Source organism: Rhinoraja longicauda, chromosome 32 (assembly GCF_053455715.1).
Source record: "Rhinoraja longicauda isolate Sanriku21f chromosome 32, sRhiLon1.1, whole genome shotgun sequence".
NCBI lineage: Eukaryota > Metazoa > Chordata > Chondrichthyes > Rajiformes > Arhynchobatidae > Rhinoraja > Rhinoraja longicauda.
The window spans coordinates 22,078,368-22,096,870 of NC_135984.1; the positions used below are offsets into that span (position 1 = coordinate 22,078,368).

At 45.8% G+C, this 18,503-nt stretch overlaps 1 protein-coding gene across 5 annotated transcripts in view; it reads right to left on the reverse strand.

Moving 5' to 3' along the window:
- Positions 1–1,125: 1,125 nt before the first annotated feature.
- pknox2 (pbx/knotted 1 homeobox 2) overlaps positions 1,126–18,503 on the reverse strand; it is a 411,407-nt gene continuing 394,029 nt past the window's right edge. For all 5 annotated transcript variants that reach the window (XM_078427015.1, XM_078427017.1, XM_078427016.1 and 2 more), the window contains 3 exons: positions 16,168–16,244; positions 3,467–3,642; positions 1,126–2,209 (listed from right to left, as the gene is read on the reverse strand). In XM_078427015.1, coding sequence (XP_078283141.1) covers positions 1,968–2,209; positions 3,467–3,642; positions 16,168–16,244 — 495 coding nt within the window. In that variant the 3' untranslated portion in view covers positions 1,126–1,967. The remainder of the gene's footprint in view (positions 2,210–3,466; positions 3,643–16,167; positions 16,245–18,503) is intronic.

Here is an 18,503-nt window from a genome sequence, read left to right on the forward strand (position 1 = left end):
TGGTGTTTAACCCAGGCAAGTGTGAGTGTTGCACTTGGGAAAGTTGAATGTATGGGGAACATAAATAGTTAATGGCAGGATTCTTGAATAGCACTGATGCACAGAGGGAACTTGGGCTCAAGTCCATAGCTTCCCTGGGAGTAGCAACACAAGTAGTTAGTGGTGAAGAAACAGTGCAGTACACTGGCATTTGGCACAATGGCCGGGGCATTGAGTATAACAATCAAGAAGTCACCTTGCAACTTTATAAAACTTTGGTTAAGCCACATTTGACTCGGAAGATGGGCTCCAACTCAAAAGCATTGCCTTTCCATGTCCTCCAGAGACGCTGCCTGACCTGCTGAATTACTCCAGCACTTTGTGTTCTACGCGAGACTCCAGGTCTGCAGCTCCTTGTGTCTCGACATTTGGCGATATCGGCGTATGGGAGAGCGACCACGACATTTCCTTCAAGCAAAATATTAAATTGAAATGAGGTAATGTTTTGGGATGAGAGTCGTCTACACCGCAGATTCCTTTGAGCAAAACATTAATCTACGGCAGGTAGACACAAAATGCTGGGGTAACTCAGCGGGTCAGGCAGCATCTCTGGAGAGAAGGAATGGGTGACGTTTCGGGTCGAGACCCTTCTTCAGAATGCTGAGTTACTCCAGCATTTTGTGATACCTCAGGTTTGTAGGTTAATTGGCTTGGTATAAATGTCAATTGTCCTTAGTGTGTGTAGGGTAGTGTTAATGTGAAGGGATCACTGGCGGACTCGATGGGCCGAAGAGCCTGTTTCCGCACTGTATCTCTAAACTAAACTAAAGTTCGGTGACCTGAAGGGGACTTGGTCCATGAACATATTTAATGGTTAAACAAACTTAAATGCAGAGATACTATACAAATGCACAGTTATAAAGGTGTTTTTAAATAGGATAGGTAGAGAAACTATTAGTGGATAGTTCAAAGGACGCGGAAACACAAGCCTCTGCATGGAACAGAGGGGGCAAAGTGAAAAAATCCATTATTTAAAGAGGGCAAACTTCATCAGACTGAAGGAGGGTCTCGACCCGAAACGTCACCCATTCCTTCTCTCCAGAGATGCTGCCTGACCCGCTGAGTTACTCCAGCATTTTGTGTCTACCTTCGATTTAAACCAGCATCTGCAGTTATTTTTCCTATCGACCTATGGCACACAGTCACGAATAGGAGCAAGGAGAAAAGTCGTAAGGGGGTATTGAAAAAACTAATGTATTTTTTTAAACTTTTCTTTGAATGCCTTTATTTACTATTTATAAAAGTATACAAGATGGGTGTCAAAAGGCTGTCTGACCGGCGGGGAGTTGTCGGAGACCCGAGTCATTTGATGAAAGCTCCAGGAATGCATCCGACCCAAGTTGGTATCCCCTGGGTAGGATCAGGATCTAGTGTCTGGAGATCAAACGTCCGAGCCCCCCCTGTGCTCACACACTGTGCAGAGGACGATGGGCAGAAGTGAAAGTGCAACAACCAATTCCTACCCATTTTTTTTTCCCCAAACGTTATTTCTTTCAGTGGGAAACGAAGGGGGCGAGATAGAGAGAGAGAGAGAGAGAGAGAGAGAGAGCCTGAGAGGAATATTCTTGCCAGTTTGCCCCACCCTCCCTCCCCGAGTGTTAAGAAAAGCTTCAGTCCAAGTGTAAAGCTGGGGCAATGTGGAGGGGTGGCAGGGGGGAGGGGCTGTGGAAGTCACCACAGCAGCCAAGTAAAAAATACAAATGTAAAACAAATGTCAAAAGAAAAAATGAAGGATACATTCACAATAACATTCATTAATACAGAATTAATCACAAAATAGATTTTAGACACAGGGGCCTTCATTCTTATGACTGTCACATCATTGTGACCTGTTTCTGGAGAGAAGTCTTTTAATTAATTTTTAAAAAACCGTCCGCACACTGGCCACACTCTCCGTCTGGTGCCTCCGCTGTGTGCGCACAGCGGCGTTAGTCGAGCGAGTCACTATTGTCCAGGCCCAGGTCGTTTACATTGGTCGTCTGCAGCTCCCCATTGTCGTCCTCCTCCTCCTCCTCCTCTTCCTCGTCGTCCTCCTCCACCTCCTCCTCCTCGTCCGTCCCATCCAGCGAGTCGTCGCCCGCGTGGCCGGCCATCATGGCCTGCTGCATGGCAAGGGTGGCCGTGTCGGAGGAGAGGGTCTGTAGGCTGTCCATGGCGGTGGTCATTGTGCCTGCAAGCGAAGCAGCCCGTTAGTCGCTGTAGTTCCGATCCCAGACAGAGAGAGAGAGAGAAGGGATGGAATGGGCGGAGGGGAAGAGAAGCACGGGCGTGCGGCACGGTGGCGCAGCGGTAAGGATGCTGCCTTACAGCTCCAGAGACCCGGGTTTGATTGTGACTACGGGTGCTGTCTGTACGGAGTTTGTACGTTCCCCCTGTGAGCGCGTGGGTTTTCCCCAGGTGCTCGGGTTTCATCCCACACTCCAACGATGTGCAGGTTTGTAGGTTATTTGGCGATCTGTAAATTGTCCCTCGTGTGTAGGATGATGCAAGTGTATGGGGTGATCATGGTCAGCACAGATTCGATGGGCCGAAGGGCCTGTTTCTGCTCTGTATCTCGAAAGTCTAAAGGAAGCAAATATTAAAAGGAAATAAGGTGGAAGGAATGAGAGGAAAGTCAGAAAGAGGAGGGGAGGGGAAAAGGGAGAGGGCTTGGGTGGGGAAGAGAAGAGGAAAGACACTAAAGAGCAAAGACACGTCAGAATGAGGGGTCTGAAAGAAAGTGGACAGAAGCAGAATGAGAGGGAAGTGGAGGCAAGTGTGTGGAGGTGAAGAGTGTAAGGGTTTGCAAAAGAGAAAGGAAGGACGAAGAGTGTTTGAGGAGAGAGAGGAGCCAGAAAAATGAAGGGAAAAATGAAGTAAGAGAAAAGCGAAAAAGTTAAGAAAACCAGGTTTTGAAAGACAGGGGAGAGAGGGGAGTGGGGGGGAGAGAGAGGGGGAGAGAGGGCGTGGGAGAGAGAGAGAGAGAGGGGGGAGAGGGAGAGAGAGCGAGAGGGGAGAGAGAGAGGGGGAAGAGGGGGGGAGAGAGAGAGGGAAGAGAGAGGGGGAGAGAGGAAAGAAGGGGACAGAGAGGGGATGAGGAGGAGGAGTGAGGGGGAGGGAGTGAAGGGTGGAGGGAGGGGATGAAGGGGGAGGGAGGGGAAGAAGGGAGGGAGGGGAACAGACAGGATAGGGGTGAGACAGACAGAGGGAGAGACAGAGACAGTGAGAGACAGAAGGAGAGACAGAAGGAAAGAGTGGGAGAGAGAGGGTTAGAGACAGAGGAGAGAAAAGGTTCAGAGAAAAGCAGGAAAGGAAGCAGAGACTAGAGCAGTTTCTGAGCTGGAGGGAAGATAGCGGCAGGGCAGGAGGTGTGACTCTGGGTGTGTGCCAGGTCAGGGGAGTGTGACTGCATGTGACTGCATGTGTCTGCATGTGACTGCATGCTTACTATCCGGGTTGCTGGGGTTGCCTCCTTGCTGTTGGAGAACGCCGGCTGCAATCGAGTCGGGCCAGAAGCGCTGAGTGGGCCGGTGCTGGGATTTGATTTTCTTAGCTTTAGGAGCTGGGTCAGGATTACTGGCATCGAGCATTGGCTGCAGTATACGCCGCCTGGCGTTAATGAACCTGGAGTGAGATAGAATGGCGTTAGTACAAGGCTCACACTCTGGCCCAGTCACTCCTCAGTCAGCAGCTTACCCCAAGAAAACAATTATACTGCACTAACTCTGTGGACCAGAACATGAGACTTCCTCAGCTAAGTGCCACAAATGTATGGGAATGTTAAACGTTTCATGTCCACGTTTGAGCAGTGCTCCACACTTACATTTTTCATCATCACCAAATTACCATCATCATTCTCAATCCAAACCTGAAACACCTTCACCGGTAAATGTGACAATTAAGTGGTGTAAAAAATTATGTATATAATCTCTATACTAAAACTCTCGTTTGTTTGTTTGTTTGATCCTGAACCACAGCCAAAACGGTACACGATAGCGCGACAATTTTAGGCCCACCTTACTCACCGTCGTCCCTTTGGTGCTAATGGAAGAAGTTTCATTGAAATCGGTGTTATATTTTTTAAGTTATTCACATTTTAAAGTTTAAATCTATCTCCTAGGGAGGGAGGGAGGAGGAGGGGGGGAGGGAGGGAGGAGGAGGGAGGATAAGGGGGTTGAGGGGGATGAAGTGGGGGGAGGAGGGGAAGGTGGAGGGGAGGGGGGAGAGGGGAGGGGGGAAGGAGAGGGTGCTGCACCAATGCTGGAGAGGTTTGGGCCCAATAGGTTCACTTGGTCTAGTATATATATGTAAAATTATGAGGAGCATAGATGGAGTAGATAGTCAGAACCTTCTATGTGGAAATGTCAAAGGCTAAAGGGCCTAGCTTTGAGTGGTCAGAGGGAGAAAGTTTTAAGGAGATTTGTAGGGCAATGTTTTATGTTTATACAGTGAGTGTAGATTCCTGGAAGGCACTGTCAGGGGTGGTGGTGAAGGCAGATATGATTGTGGCATCTAAGAAGCTTTTAGATCGGCACATAGATATGCAAGGAATGGAGGGATATGGATCATGTGTGGGCAGGGGAGATTAACTTGGCAGCTTGTTGTGTAGCATGGGTGCTACGAGGTCGGCTGGGGGAGGTGCCCCTGGGGCACGAAGACTGAGCGGGGGCCGGGTGAGGCGAGAGACGATGGTTCGCGGGACAATGTGTCCGGACCGAGGCATCGGTGAAGAACTCTATATGTCTAACAACTTTAGACTCGAATCATGAAAAACGGCGCCAAAACATGGCGACTCTTGTATACTGTCTCAGTGTTCAGGAGGCACGGTGGTGCAGAGGTAGAGTTGCTGCCTTACAGCGAATGCAGCGCCGGAGACCCGGGTTCAATCCCGACTACGGGCGCCGTCTGTACGCAGTTTGCACGTTCTCCCCGTGACCTGCGTGGGTTTTCCCCGAGATCTTCGGTTTCCTCCCACACTCCAAAGACGTACCGGTATGTCGGTTAATTGGCTTGGTAAATGTAAAAATTGTCCCTAGTGAGTGTAGGATAGTGTTAATGTGCGGGGATCGCTGGTCGGCGCGGACCCGGTGGGCTGAAGGGCCGGTTTCCTCGCTGTATCTCTAAACTAAAATCTAAACTATTCCTATACACTTTACTTAACTATTATTGAGCCTATCTACAGTAATATTTTTACTGAAATGTACACAAAAAAGTGATTTCACTGTACCTCAGTACATGTGACAAAAAAGTACCATAGTTCAGCATGGATATGCTGGGTGAATGGGCAGTTTTTATGCTGTTCTGTTCCAAGTTCTACGTTGCCGGTTTGTCATTTTAACCCAATTGATTCAGCAATGCTTGCTAATCACCCTTGGCCTGTAGGTGATGTCGACTTGTGCTGTCATGGATAACTGCCTTTTGAAATAGTCTAGAAAGTTACTCAAACCCCATTTTACTCAAGTGGAGAGCCAAGCAACCACAGCACATCCACAATCTTCGCGTAAGTAACAGGAGGTGATAAACGCAATAATTGCCAGTAACGATCAGGAATAAACAGACTGCTGGAGTACTTCAGCAGGCCAGGCAGCATCTCTGCAGAAAAGGACTCGTCTGAAGAAGGGTCTCGACCCGAAACGTCACCTATTCCTTTCCTCCAGAGAGGCTTCCTGACACACTGAGTCACTCCGGCATTTTGTGTCTATCTTTTGTGTACGGCTCGATTGCGGCTCATGTATAGTATTATTGGAGTCAGCTGGACAAAAGGTTTTCTCTGTACCTTGGTGCACAGGACAATATTAAACCAATACCCAGCACAGGAGAATCAAGGATGTGATTGAACGCCTGATGCTCCTCTCTGCCAAGTGTTAGAACTCTAGCACAAATTCTGCTTTTCTTGAAGCTTAGTTGCTTTTCAGCTGATTTATGGCCTTTACCACCTCTTCTTGGTCTGAGCTACAAACCCTAATGAAACAGGCCTAGCATCTTTTACTTGTCATCACACTGCAACCTGCCGCTGTAATATTCAGCTGCCGCACTAGTTCATCAAACAAAAATAAAACAACTTACAAATTCAAAGTTTACCTTCAAAAAATATTTTGAATCCACGATGGAGAACTGTGGAGAATTGAGCTCCGTATGAGATTTATAAAGTATATTTATTTATAGGAAGGAGAACCAAGGGAGCATCCAATGGTTACACAAGAGACGTGTAAGAAGGAGCTAGCTGGAGTAACTCAACAGGGCAGGCAGCATCTCTGTCTCGAGACGACTCGACCTGAAATGTCACCCGTTCCTTCTCTCCAGAGATGCTTCCTGTCCCGCTGAGTTACTCCAGCTTTTTTGTGCCTATCTTCTGTTGCACGAGAAACTGCAGGTGCTTTAATCTTCGAGCAAAAATCCAATGGTTCCCTCTCTTACTGCGCGCGCCCTCAAACCATACTCCACAATCAAAGGGCCACTGTAACAGGAAGCATGACAATAGAGCGACCAAATGATCAGAGAGGGTGGATTTGTCAAACCCGAAGACTACGAATGGAAATCAAAAATCTTTCAACGAACCTTGAATTTTAGGGGAAGAGCCAAGGAATTGGAAACAATAAACCTAATTTAAAAAAAGGCCACTGGCACAATGAATTACAGGTTGGTGTGTTGAAGGTCAGCTGCTGGTGGATTACCAGCGACAGAGGATGTCAGCAGTTATACAGTGATAGATTCGCATATAGTGTAACAACAAGCTCTTCGGCCCAACTTACCCACACCGACCAACATTCCCCATCTACATTCCCCACCCGCCTGCACTTGGCCCATATCTGAAGAAGGGTCTCGACCCGAAACGTCACCAGTTCCTTCTCTCCAGAGATGCTGCCTGTCACGCTGAGTTACTCCGGCTTTTTGTGTCTATCTTCCTCTTAACCTATCCTATACATGTACCTGTCTAAATGTTTGTTAAATGTTGCAAGAGTGCCTGCCTCGACTACCTCCATATTTCATAAGTCACTCCACATACCCACCACCCTTTGTGTAAAAAAGTTGGAAAAGGGGAAGCTGAATGAGGAGTTGACAGGTTTGAGAAGGATCTGCCTGGCCAGCCCGGAGCCAGCCTCTTGGCTTCACCGCAACACTGCTGACACTAACAATAAATTTAAATGAACAATTACATGATTGGCCTTACAAGTAGTGACAAAACGTTGGCGTTTTCACAAGGGTACGTTAGCCAGAGCAGTTCAATCCAAATAACTGCTGAAGCCAGTAGCCCAACAAATAGCTCAAATCAGTCTGAAGAAGAGTCGGGACCCAAAAGATATTTGGCCCTCTGAGTTATTCCAGCACTTTGTGTTTTGCTAAAGATTTCAACATCTGTAGTTCCTTGTATCTCTAACTAGCTCAAATGTTTTGGGGAAAGAAGACACAAAGTGCTGGAGTAACTATCGGTCATTGATCAAGGACTTCTCCATTCTAAAGAAGGGTCCCGACATGAAATGTCACCCATCCATATTCTCCTGAGATGCAGCCTGACCTGCTGAGTTACTCCAGTACACTGTGTCTTCCTTTGTAAACCAGCATCTGCAGTTCCTTGTTTCTATATCTCTCAAATGGTTTAGGTTAGACACAAAGTGCAGGAGTAACTCAGCGGGTCAAGCAGCATCTCTGGAGAAAAGCAATAGGTGACGTTTCGGATTGAAACCCTTCTTTGTTCTTCCAAGTCGAAACGTCACCTATAGTAAAAGAGTAAAACTGTCCCTGGTGTGTAGGATACTGTTAGTGTACGGGGTGATTACTAGTCGGTGTGTACACGGTGGGCCTGTTTCCATGCTGTATCTCTAAAGTCCAAGTCGAAAGTAAAACTCAGCGGATCAGGCAACATCTCTGGAGAAAATCGATAGGTAACCTATTGCTTTTCCCCAGTGATGCTGCCTGTCCCGCCGAGTTTCTCCAGCTTTTTGTGTCTATCCTCGGTTTAAACCAGCATCTGCAGTTTCTTCCTACACAATAGGCAACCAATTTCTTTGCTCCAGAGATGCTGCCTGACCCGCTGAGTTTCTCCAGCAATTGATGACTATCTTCGGTGTGAACCAGCATCTGCCGTTCCTTGTTTCTATGATCTCGCAAATGGTTTGGGTTTATTCAATGAGACCAACACTGGGTTTACCACGAGCTTCCTAGAGATGGCAGCACCTGACTGTAATACCGGCTGGCCTGTCAGGCCACACGCTGCCGATTTAAACACGCCCCACGGGCACAAGGTGGTCACAGAAATTATCCAGAGAAAGTTCACAGAACTCGTTCATGAGTGGAAAAGAGCTCACTGATCCAATGTCATCATCTCAAACTGATTGTTTCAATAATCTTACAGATAATAAATGGGAAGTCAGAAAAAAAAGCCAAGATTTTTAATACAGCCGCCGGCTACATGATGAAATATTTGTAGTATTAGTATATCATGGACACTGTGGTCTTGCAAAATATTAAATACTGCTCGTGCAGAATATGGCATTTCATATGTAAAATCCTTTTCATATGTAATAACCTGAGGCGTCTAGATACTGATTCTGTTGTATGATTTCAGTACTGTACCTGTTCTATTTTAAAAGTAAATTGATTTAATTGGTGTAATCACACAGCATTGTGTTTAATGGTATAAACCATTGGCACTGAGGTAATTACAGTTAGTGTCAGATTACCATCATTATTAAGTTTCCAACGCGAGAGGTAAATTTGCAGGAACATTATGCCATTATACCAGAGAACTCTGAGCCAAATAATGTTATTTTACAGCGAGGCCCCACAGAATCTGTGCAAACACCCAGTGCTGCCTCCCCTGAATCCTGCTGTGTTGCATGTTCACGAAGACATCTTTCAACCTAAAGGTGGTGCAGCGGTAGAGTTGCTGCCTTACAGCGTTTGGAGCGCCAGACCCGGGTTCAATCCCGACTGAGGGTCCTGTCTGTACGGAGGTTGTACCTTCTCCCGATGTGAGTTTTCTCCGAGATCTCCGGTTTCCTCCCACACTCCAAAGATGTGCAGGTTTGTAGGTTAATTGACTTGGTATAAATGTAAATTGTCCCTCGTGTGTAGTATAGTGTTAGTGTGTGGGGGGTCGCTGCTCGATGTGGACTTGGTGGGCCAAAGAGCCTGTTTCCACACCCTAGCTCTAAACTAAACTAAACTCACAGAGAAAATATAAAATCCCAATCTCATTTCTACTCTGTGGCCGCTCTTCACCATCAACTGGGTGACAGAAATTAGACAGGTTTCAACTAAAACCACTAATGCCAATGGATAGGGCTGCCATTTATTTAATCGTAGTCCAGGACTATGTTTCACTTTCTATGCATTGGAGAAAGGATAGTTTCATCTACACTGGGCAACATAATAAGTTGAGCAATTTGACAATAGGACTGTTTAATGGAGGGAAAAAGGAGTGGGATGGGGGCGAAGGACTGGGAGAGAGACAGAAGGGGTAAGGAGTCATAGAGTCATACAGCATGGAAACAGGCCCTTCAGCCCACACCGATCAATATGTCCTATCTACACTAGTCCCGCCAGCATTTGGCCCATATCCTTTTAAACCTATCCTATCCATGTACCTGTCTAAACATTTTTTAAACTTTGCAAAGATACCTGCCTCAACTACCTCCTGTGGGAGCAGCTCGTTCCATACACCCACCGCCCATTGTGTACAAAAGTTACCCTTCAGGTTCCTATTAAATGTATCCCCCCTCATGGCCCCGTAGCAGAAGCGTCCATGTTGCCGGGCTGGAAACTGGAAGTGTCCTGAGCTAATCCTGCTACCACCATCGTCTACTGTACCACTGATTGTCGCCGGAAGATTTCGGCCTTTTCAGGACGGATGATGATAGTGATGAAACATTTGAAACATGGATGATGGACACAAAAGAAGAAGATCCCCCCTCATCTTAACCCTATGTCCTCTGATTCTCGATTCCCCTACGCTAGGTGAGAGACTCTGTGCGTTCATCTCACCTAATCCTCTTGTGATTTTGTACACAAATATAAAGATCACTCTTCATCCTCCTGCGCTCCAAGGGATAGTAGAGTCCTAGCCTGCTCAACCTCTCCCTATAGAGTATGCAGTGAAGGAATACAGCTACCTGATGCAAATGGATATCTGCACAGTCTCAGAGTTGGATGGTCAACTCTATGTCCCCTATGTCTCTTCATAGTTCCAGTAGTCCAAGGGGACCTCTGAAAAGTTGGCTCATTCCAGGCGAACTACAACTCAACTTCAATGTCAGGCAGGAAGAAGACAGAAAGAATCACTAACATGAACCAATGGTCAAAGCTTTACTGGTCTTCAATGAAGATTAGTGACGAGATTGAAAAAAAACCAAATTACAAGACAGTGTGATAAATAGTTTTCAGCCACAGGTGCTGAAGAATGGCGTCAACATGGAACACAAACCGAAGAACACAAGAACAAGCCCTTCAGCCTACAGTGTGTCAAATATGATACCATATCCCTCCATTCCCTGCATTTCCATATGTGCTATCTAAAAGCTTAAACGCCAATATTGTATCTGCCTCCACTACTACCCCTTGAGAAGGCTGGGACTATTCCTTGGAGCACAGGAGGATGAGGGATGATCTTACAGAGGTGTTATAAAATCATGAGAGGAATATATCGGGCAGATGCACGGTCTCTTGCCCAGAGTAGGTGAATCGAGGACCAGAGGACATAGGTTTAAGGTGAAGAGGAAAAGATTTAATAGGAATATGAGGGGTAGCTTTTTCACACAAAGGGCGGTGGGTGTATGGAACAAGCTGCCGGAGGAGGTAGTTGAGGCAGGGACTATCCCAATGTTTAAGAAAGAGTTAGACAGGTGCATGGATAGGACAGGTTTGGAGGTATAGTGGCCAAATGCGGGCAGGTGGGACTAGTCTAGCTGGGATGTGTCGGCCAGTGTGAGCAAGTTGGGCCGAAGGGCGTGTTTCCACACTGTATCGCTCTGTAACTCTATAGCCACCCCTGATAGAGCATTCCAGCCACCCATCACCCTCTGGGTGAAAGACCTGGATAGAGTGGATGTGGAGAGGTTGTTTCCACTAGTGGGAGAGTCTGGGACCAGAGGGCACAGCCTTAGAATAAAAGGACATACCTTTAGAAAGGAGATGAGGAGGAATTTCTTTAGTCAGAGGGTGGTGAATCTGTGGAATTTATTGCCACAGATAGCTGTGGAGGCTGCCATTGGCTATTTTTCAGGAGCAGATTGACAGATTCTTGATTAGTAATGATGTCAAGGGTAATGAGGGGAAGAAATGAAGGATGGAGTTGAGGAGGAAAGATAGATCAGTCATGATTGAATGGTGGAGTAGACTAGATGGGGCGTTTCCACGCTGTATCTCTGAACTAAAACCAGAAACAAAATCCTGATTTAGACATTCATCAGCTGTGGCATAGGCAACCTATTTCCTTGTCCCTGCCTCTACATACCCTCTTCCAAATAAATGCAGAACACTCCAAAGACGTACAGGTTTGTAGGTTAATTGGCTTGGTATAAAAATGTAAAATTGTCCCCATTGTGCGTAGGGTAGGGGTAATGTGCGGGGATCGCTGGTCGGCGCGGACTCGGTGGGCCGAAGGGCTTGTTTTCCGCGCTGTATCTCTAAACTAAAAAATAAACTGATCATTAGGAGAGCCCACACTGACCAGAGAAAGATCGCAAACCACGGGTGCTGTCAGCCTGCCATCAGCTTGTGATTGGGATTCCTGCAGATACACTGATTCACCGTGGGCAGTGGTCATTCTGACGTGTGGGGTTCCTGCATTCAGGGACCGCTGAGTCTGCATTTCAGGAATGCCCCGTGGCCAGGGCAACCTAACTCTCCGAAACATTCTGAACAAAGTTTTCTTTTGCCGTAAAGATATTTGAAAGCATTTCCGCTGCGGCCCTTTGCTGCACCAACCGTTTCCAGTGCAGTGTGTGGGTAGAGGCTCACCACAGTGCTTAGTTTAATCCGCCTGTAAAGTGTCCCTTTGTTTCCACCTCCCTAAGTCTATCTGTTCCACTTCACCATAATGCTATGGCTAAAAGCACACATAATGGATGAATTCTTCCAAGGAGATAGGGCCTGCTGTGTCTCTGACTTTCCACACAGGGAACAGCTGAACTGCTGCAGGTCCACGAACAAGGCTTGCTTTGTCTGTCACTCTCCTTTTAACCCCGGGCGGCGTAGGAAAGACGCCCGCAGTCAGGTTGGCAGAAGCACGTTCAATAAGCTTTCTGTCAAAATTGTTCACAGTCTGCTGCAGGAAGGATGGCTTTTAACTGCTTGTGTTATTGGGGAATGCGTGGCTCTGCCACACTGGTTGTGTGGCAGTCTCCGCTGAGGGGGTATGATCTGATGGTGAGTGCCAACACTAATGTGAAATAAGGGCGGCACAGTGGCGCAGCTGGTAGTGCTGCTGCCTCACAGCGCCAGGCACCCAGGTTCGATCCCGACCTCGCTTGCGATCTGTGTGAACTTTGTACGTTCTTCCTGTGACTGCGTGGGTTTCCTCTGGGTGATCTGGTTTCCTCGCATGTCCCAAAGACGTGCCAGTTTGGAGGCTAATTGGCCCTCTGTAAATCCCCCTCTAGTTTGCAGGTAGTGGATGCAAATGTTCAATAACATAGAACTGGCATGAACGGTTGATCAATGGTCAGCATGGACCCGGAGGGCCGAAGGGCCTGTTTATTTCAATCAATCGGGGGCAAATCTTTGTGGTGCGGCCTTCAGAGTCTTGGCCATGAGGGCTGGAGAGAGATCCCAAGACTGGGATCAAAGTACAAGGAAATAATTTCATTGAACGGGAAAACTTGATTCACTACGTGGACAACTCTTCAAGTTCACATGAGGTCATACGGAACAGGAGTAGAATTAGGCCATTCAGCCCATCTAAGTCTATTCCGCCATTCAATCATGGCTGATCTATCTCTCCCTCCAAGCCCCATTCTCCTGCCTTCTCCCCATAACCTCTGTCACCCGTACTAATCAAGAATCAGAAGGTCATAATCAAGAGGTCATAAGGCTATAAGACACAAGAGTGGAATTAGGCCATTCAGCCCATCAAGTCTGCTCTGCTCCGCGCCACTGTGTGGTCACTGTGGGTTTCTGGTCCATTGTGAGGGAACCATCTGTGATTTCACCCTACAGTGACACGGCAACAGAACCTGTCTCCTCTTCGTTCCGTCATTCACTCAGACCACTGCGGAGAACATTGGAAATAGAAGTTGGAGTCATTCATTCAGCCTGTTAAGTTTCCCAACGAGATTATTTCCTCACTTATTTTTTTTTTTATCCACCCGATTGCAAATTCTTCCAACTGCCTCCAAACATCTATTGATACCAGCAGACTATACTCAACCTACCGAAACAAACAGAAAGTTCTCTGTACAAAATAACCCTTCCTCATCTGGGCAGCACGGTGGCACAGCTGGTAGAGCCACTGCCTCACAGCACCAGGGACCCGGGTTCGATCCTGACCTCGGGTGCTGTCTGTGTGATGTTTGCAAACAGGGTTTTTTCCAGGTGCTCTGGTTTCCTCAGAGTTGCTCTGAAATCCTGCGTGACACACAAATGCTTGAAAGTGCCCAGGCTGACATTCCCAGCGTGACTCGAAATGACCTGGATATGGTCACTGTTGCATTTCTCCACTGAAAGTGAAGCAACACTGAAATAAGCAGTGTCACACAATTAATATAACCTTATACATTGTTTGTTTTTTTCGAAATGATGTAAAATATCTTTCCCTGGGAGATGTGGAAAGGTGATGAGCTGAGATGGTTTTCCCCATGCCAGAGAAGGACACAGAAAGACAACAAGAAAGTGCCCAGAATTCTAAATTATTTTCAAAGAGTAAATGAGAAACTTTTTTTCCAGTGAGCGACTCGCTAATAACGCGAGGACTCAAAGTTTAGTCAATTGGAAAAGAACTTGGGTGGAAATGATGAAAATGGTTTTAATTGCCACAAGAAATCAAGGCCCGAGCCTACGGACAGAAAGGATGGCAGATGCAGACACAGTAACAAGTTTAAATGAGATGTGGATACGTTACTCTAAGAGGAAAATTATGTAGTATTCGGAGTAAAGAACTAGAAAACAGGACCATTTTGGCAGTCCTGTCAAAGAGCCAACGAGACCCAGGTTCAATCCTAACTATGGGTGTGGTCTGTGCGGAGTTTGTACATCCTCTTGTGACTTGCGTGGGTTTCCTTCAGGTGCTCCGGTTTCCTCCCACATTCCGAAGGCATGCAGGTTTGCAGGTTAATTGGCTTCTGTAAATTGTCCGTATTGTGCAGGTTGGAACTAGTGTACCTGTGATTGTAGGTCAGCGCGGACTCGGTGGGCAGAAGAGCCTGTTACCACGCTGTATCCCTAAAACCAAAAACTAAAACGTAGACTTGGCCAGGCAAATGGCCTCTTCCTGTGCTATAACTTTCAATTATTCTGTCTGCCACACCTTTCCCCAACCAGAAGTAATCTGCAAATTTGATTTAAAGTTTAATATAAACAGTCAGAAACCAGGAGTGTTATGTATGTTCACACCGGCCAGTGTGCTGGATACATTAAAGGGCCTGTCCCACATTCGGCAATTTTAAGGCGACTGCCGGCGACTGTCAAAAGTCGTAGCAGATCGCCGAACTTTTCTTTTACCCGACGACAATGACCACGACAATGCCGAGTCAGGTCGAGATTACACCGTCTTCGGAAACATCGCGAAATTCCCACGCTGTCAATGCTTCTCCAGCGTCCTAATTTTCGCTGAAATCACTGACAAGTCGGTAAGTACTTGAGAGTTTTGAACTATAACATCTTGTATGGGTTACTTAAAAATCAAGCATCACTGTAGCAAGGCATAAACTGGATTTACTTCCAGTTTACTAATAGCTGTATTAAAAACATTAATTTTAAAAGTGGTTAAGTAGATTTTTGTGAAATGTGTGTGGGCATTCTTTGAAAATGTACGGGAGATGCATATCTGGTTTCTGGGTTGCATGTCTGGGTTGGGAGCCCACTTTAAATGTAATGGCTGAAGCCATAAACATCGCGAAATTCCCACGCTTACCTGACCGTCAAATTGTCACCTCCAATCTACCTGTCAAATGTCCTGACGGTAAATAAATTGGTTAAACACAAGCATTTTGAAGGTATTTTGAAATGACTTTACTTATTTTAATATTAAGTGTTTCTAAATGCATCTGAGAACCTAGCAAAGCTGGGGACAGACAGCATGCGACAGCGCCCGCAATAAGCAACGATACCTGGCGACAAGCCAGCTGTCGCCGAGAAATTTCACTCCGGATGATTTCTCAGCGACGCGCCAAGATCCACTACGATTCTTGGAAGACTCCTCACGATCATGCCCGCGACACCCCGGAGAACTGTCGGCGACAGCCTAGTCACCGGCAGTCGCCTTAAAATCGCCTAAAGTGGGACAGGCCATTAACGCGCATACTGTCATGATGACAGAAGATGAAGATTAGCCATAAATTCCCAGGAAGACTTCACCCGCAGTTACTAAGGAAACACTTTAAAATTAAACCCATGTAAATTTCAATTAATATCGTACTTCTCCTAACAACAGATGAGGAATTTCCTCTGCTCTGTGAACACTTGGCACATCCCTGATTATCACATTGAACAGTACTTCTGATGTATTCATCGTACAAGGACAAAGGTCTGGAAGAGTTAAGGAGTTTATCAATCAGAGAATGGAGAGCCCAATATAATAAATCCCACTGAAATCCCTGGATTTCCTCGTAAACCAAGTTGTCTGCAGTCACGTTACTCACTTGACTCAGCATTATACCCTTGTTACGCTCAGGGTCAGTCGTCGAGAATTCTTGAAAACGCGGGTTTAAATTCTTTAATTATTGAAATCAAAAATATAAAGGGAAGGTTCTCAACTGAAGTGTGTCTGTACAGAATGAGCTGACCTCAGCCGGGTCGGTAGGGATTTATTCCATCAGATTACTGAACCTGCAGGCCTGAAGCAAGAACTTGTAACCCCTACACTCCCACACCTCATTATTCTTCTGCCAGTGTGTTCTTCTCCAAGGATGACATGGGCTCATTAAAGTATGGAAATAAAACAATGCGCCTTATCGATCTGTCAGCAGTGAGGCATAAATTTCAAGGGGCTCTTACCAGTTGTTGACCTGTAAGAGTGTGAGATTCGTTTGGCCGGCGATCTGTCTCTTCTCGTCCTCTGTCGGGTATGGATGCTGAGGAGAATAACAACAAGCTCTGTCAGAACAGCTGCACCAGTTTATGGGCCCGACAGTGGCAAGTTCTCACAGTAAAACCCATCGTGGAGAAGGCACAGCTGCCCCAGCCTTTACTAGTGGGGGGAGCTTCACTCACTCTGGCTCCAGTCTGCACTCCAGAGTCCCCGAAGGAATTGAGCACTCTTTAAACTTTTGTAATTAAAGTAAAGTAACAGACTTATCAGATAAGGAGAGCTTGTGAACTGATCTCCTCTGATCATCGGAGCAGTGAGGGCAAACGCATTTTTAAATTTAGCATTCTGTGGGGCAAGCGGGACAGATTACGAGAAAGGAAAAACACAAGACAGAATTTTAAATCAATGCACACCAAGTCACCAACATCGTAAGGAAGAGGTGAATTGTAAAGGGTCTCAACTCGAAACGTCATCTATTCCTTTTCTCCAGAGATGTGGCCTGACCCGCTGAGTTACTCCAGCTTTTTGTGTCTATCTTCAAATAGCTGGCCATTGGACTAATTGGTTACTATGTTTGTGGAACGGGTATCAAGCCTGTCACTTTCTCTTGAGTTTCATAAAGTTTTTGTAATTGTAGGATATTCTTGCTTGTTTGCTGAACAGTAATTAATGTTAAAAAAGTACTTTCCTTAACAATGTGTTACTACTAATTATCTCCTATAGCCCAGCAATTAAGTAATTAATGTCTTGAATCTCATTCCTTCAGTTTACGAATTGTAGTTTTCCAGAGTGTCAAAAAACGCATTTTCTTACTTGATATGGACACAAAATGCTGCAGTAATTCAGCTGCAGCATCTCTGGAGAAAATGGATTGTTGACATTTTGGATCAGGGCCCTTCTTCAGACGAATTAGGTATCAACTAGTTCCTCTTTATTACATTTATTATATTTTCTTACTTCGTCCCTCTCCATGTTCCTCTTTCTCTAATTCTAACAATTTATTTGCTTGAGTTCATTTTCTGTTCTTAATTTACTGTGAATTCACCAAATGCATTCTATCGTTAAACTTCAGACTTCAGAAATACAGCGTGGAAACAGGTCCTTCAACCCATCGAGTCTGAGACGACCAGCGATACACTGGCACTATACTACTCACTAGGGACAACTTACAACTTTACCAAAGCCAATTAACCTACAAACCTGCGCATCTTTGGGATGTGGGAGGAAACCGGAGCATGCTGCACAGGGAAAACGTACAAATGTCCTTACAGACAGCATCCTTAGTCAGGATCGAACCAGGGTCTCTGGCGCTTTAAGGCAGCAACTCTACAGCTGCGCCACCGTGCCACACGATTCATCCATTTATTTTCCTATCATTTTTGGTGAAGTTAACTGTTTATTCACCTACTTCATCAAAACACTGGATATTGTGTCCCTTGTGCCATATATGGGCTATAACTCATGCAACCAATCCTTATGTTCAGGATGTCAAAGTCTAGCTAATTGAATGGTACACAATGCTCCATTTCAGCAAAATACAGCTCTCCATAAAAAGAGATAATTGCAAAAATTAAGTTAATTTTGTTAATGTTATTCCATGCACAGTTTGCTATGCAAAAACTTTACAAAAGCTAATTACATGGACCAGTTTGCAATTCAGTATCAGGATTCCACGCCCTGGTACGAGATAAGGACTGTACAAGATGTGAAAATGATATCTCTTCAACGTGTGGACAGCAGAAAATTTTCACTGCAAATAGTCATCAAAATTTTGAAATCAAAATGTCCGAGAAACCCAGCTCTGTCATTATACGCAAATATTGTAGTAACCAGGCATGGTTAAAGACAGTAGTTTCGTTTAATTTAGTATAGTATAGAGATACAGCATGGAAACAGGCTTTTCGGCCCACCGAGTGCAGGCTGGTCAAAGATCACCTCTTACACTAGTTCTATCCTATACACTAGAGACAATTTAAAGAAGCCAATTAACCTACAAACCTGTTGGTTTTTGGGATGTGGTAGGAAACCGGAGCACCCGGAGAAAACCCATGCGGTCACAGGGAGAACGTGCAAACTCCATACAGGCAGCACCCATAGTCAGGATTGAACCCAGGTGCTGTAAGGCAGCAACTCAACCTCTGCGCTACTGTGCTATCCTCTGAATCGGAATATTAGTCATTGCTGCATTGCTCTATCACCGATTTAGGAAAGATATCCCTTGAAGTTTATTTCACCTATGAAACACATTCAGTTTATTCGTGGGGTAGATGAGTTACAATGTAATTTGCCAATTCACTTCTAA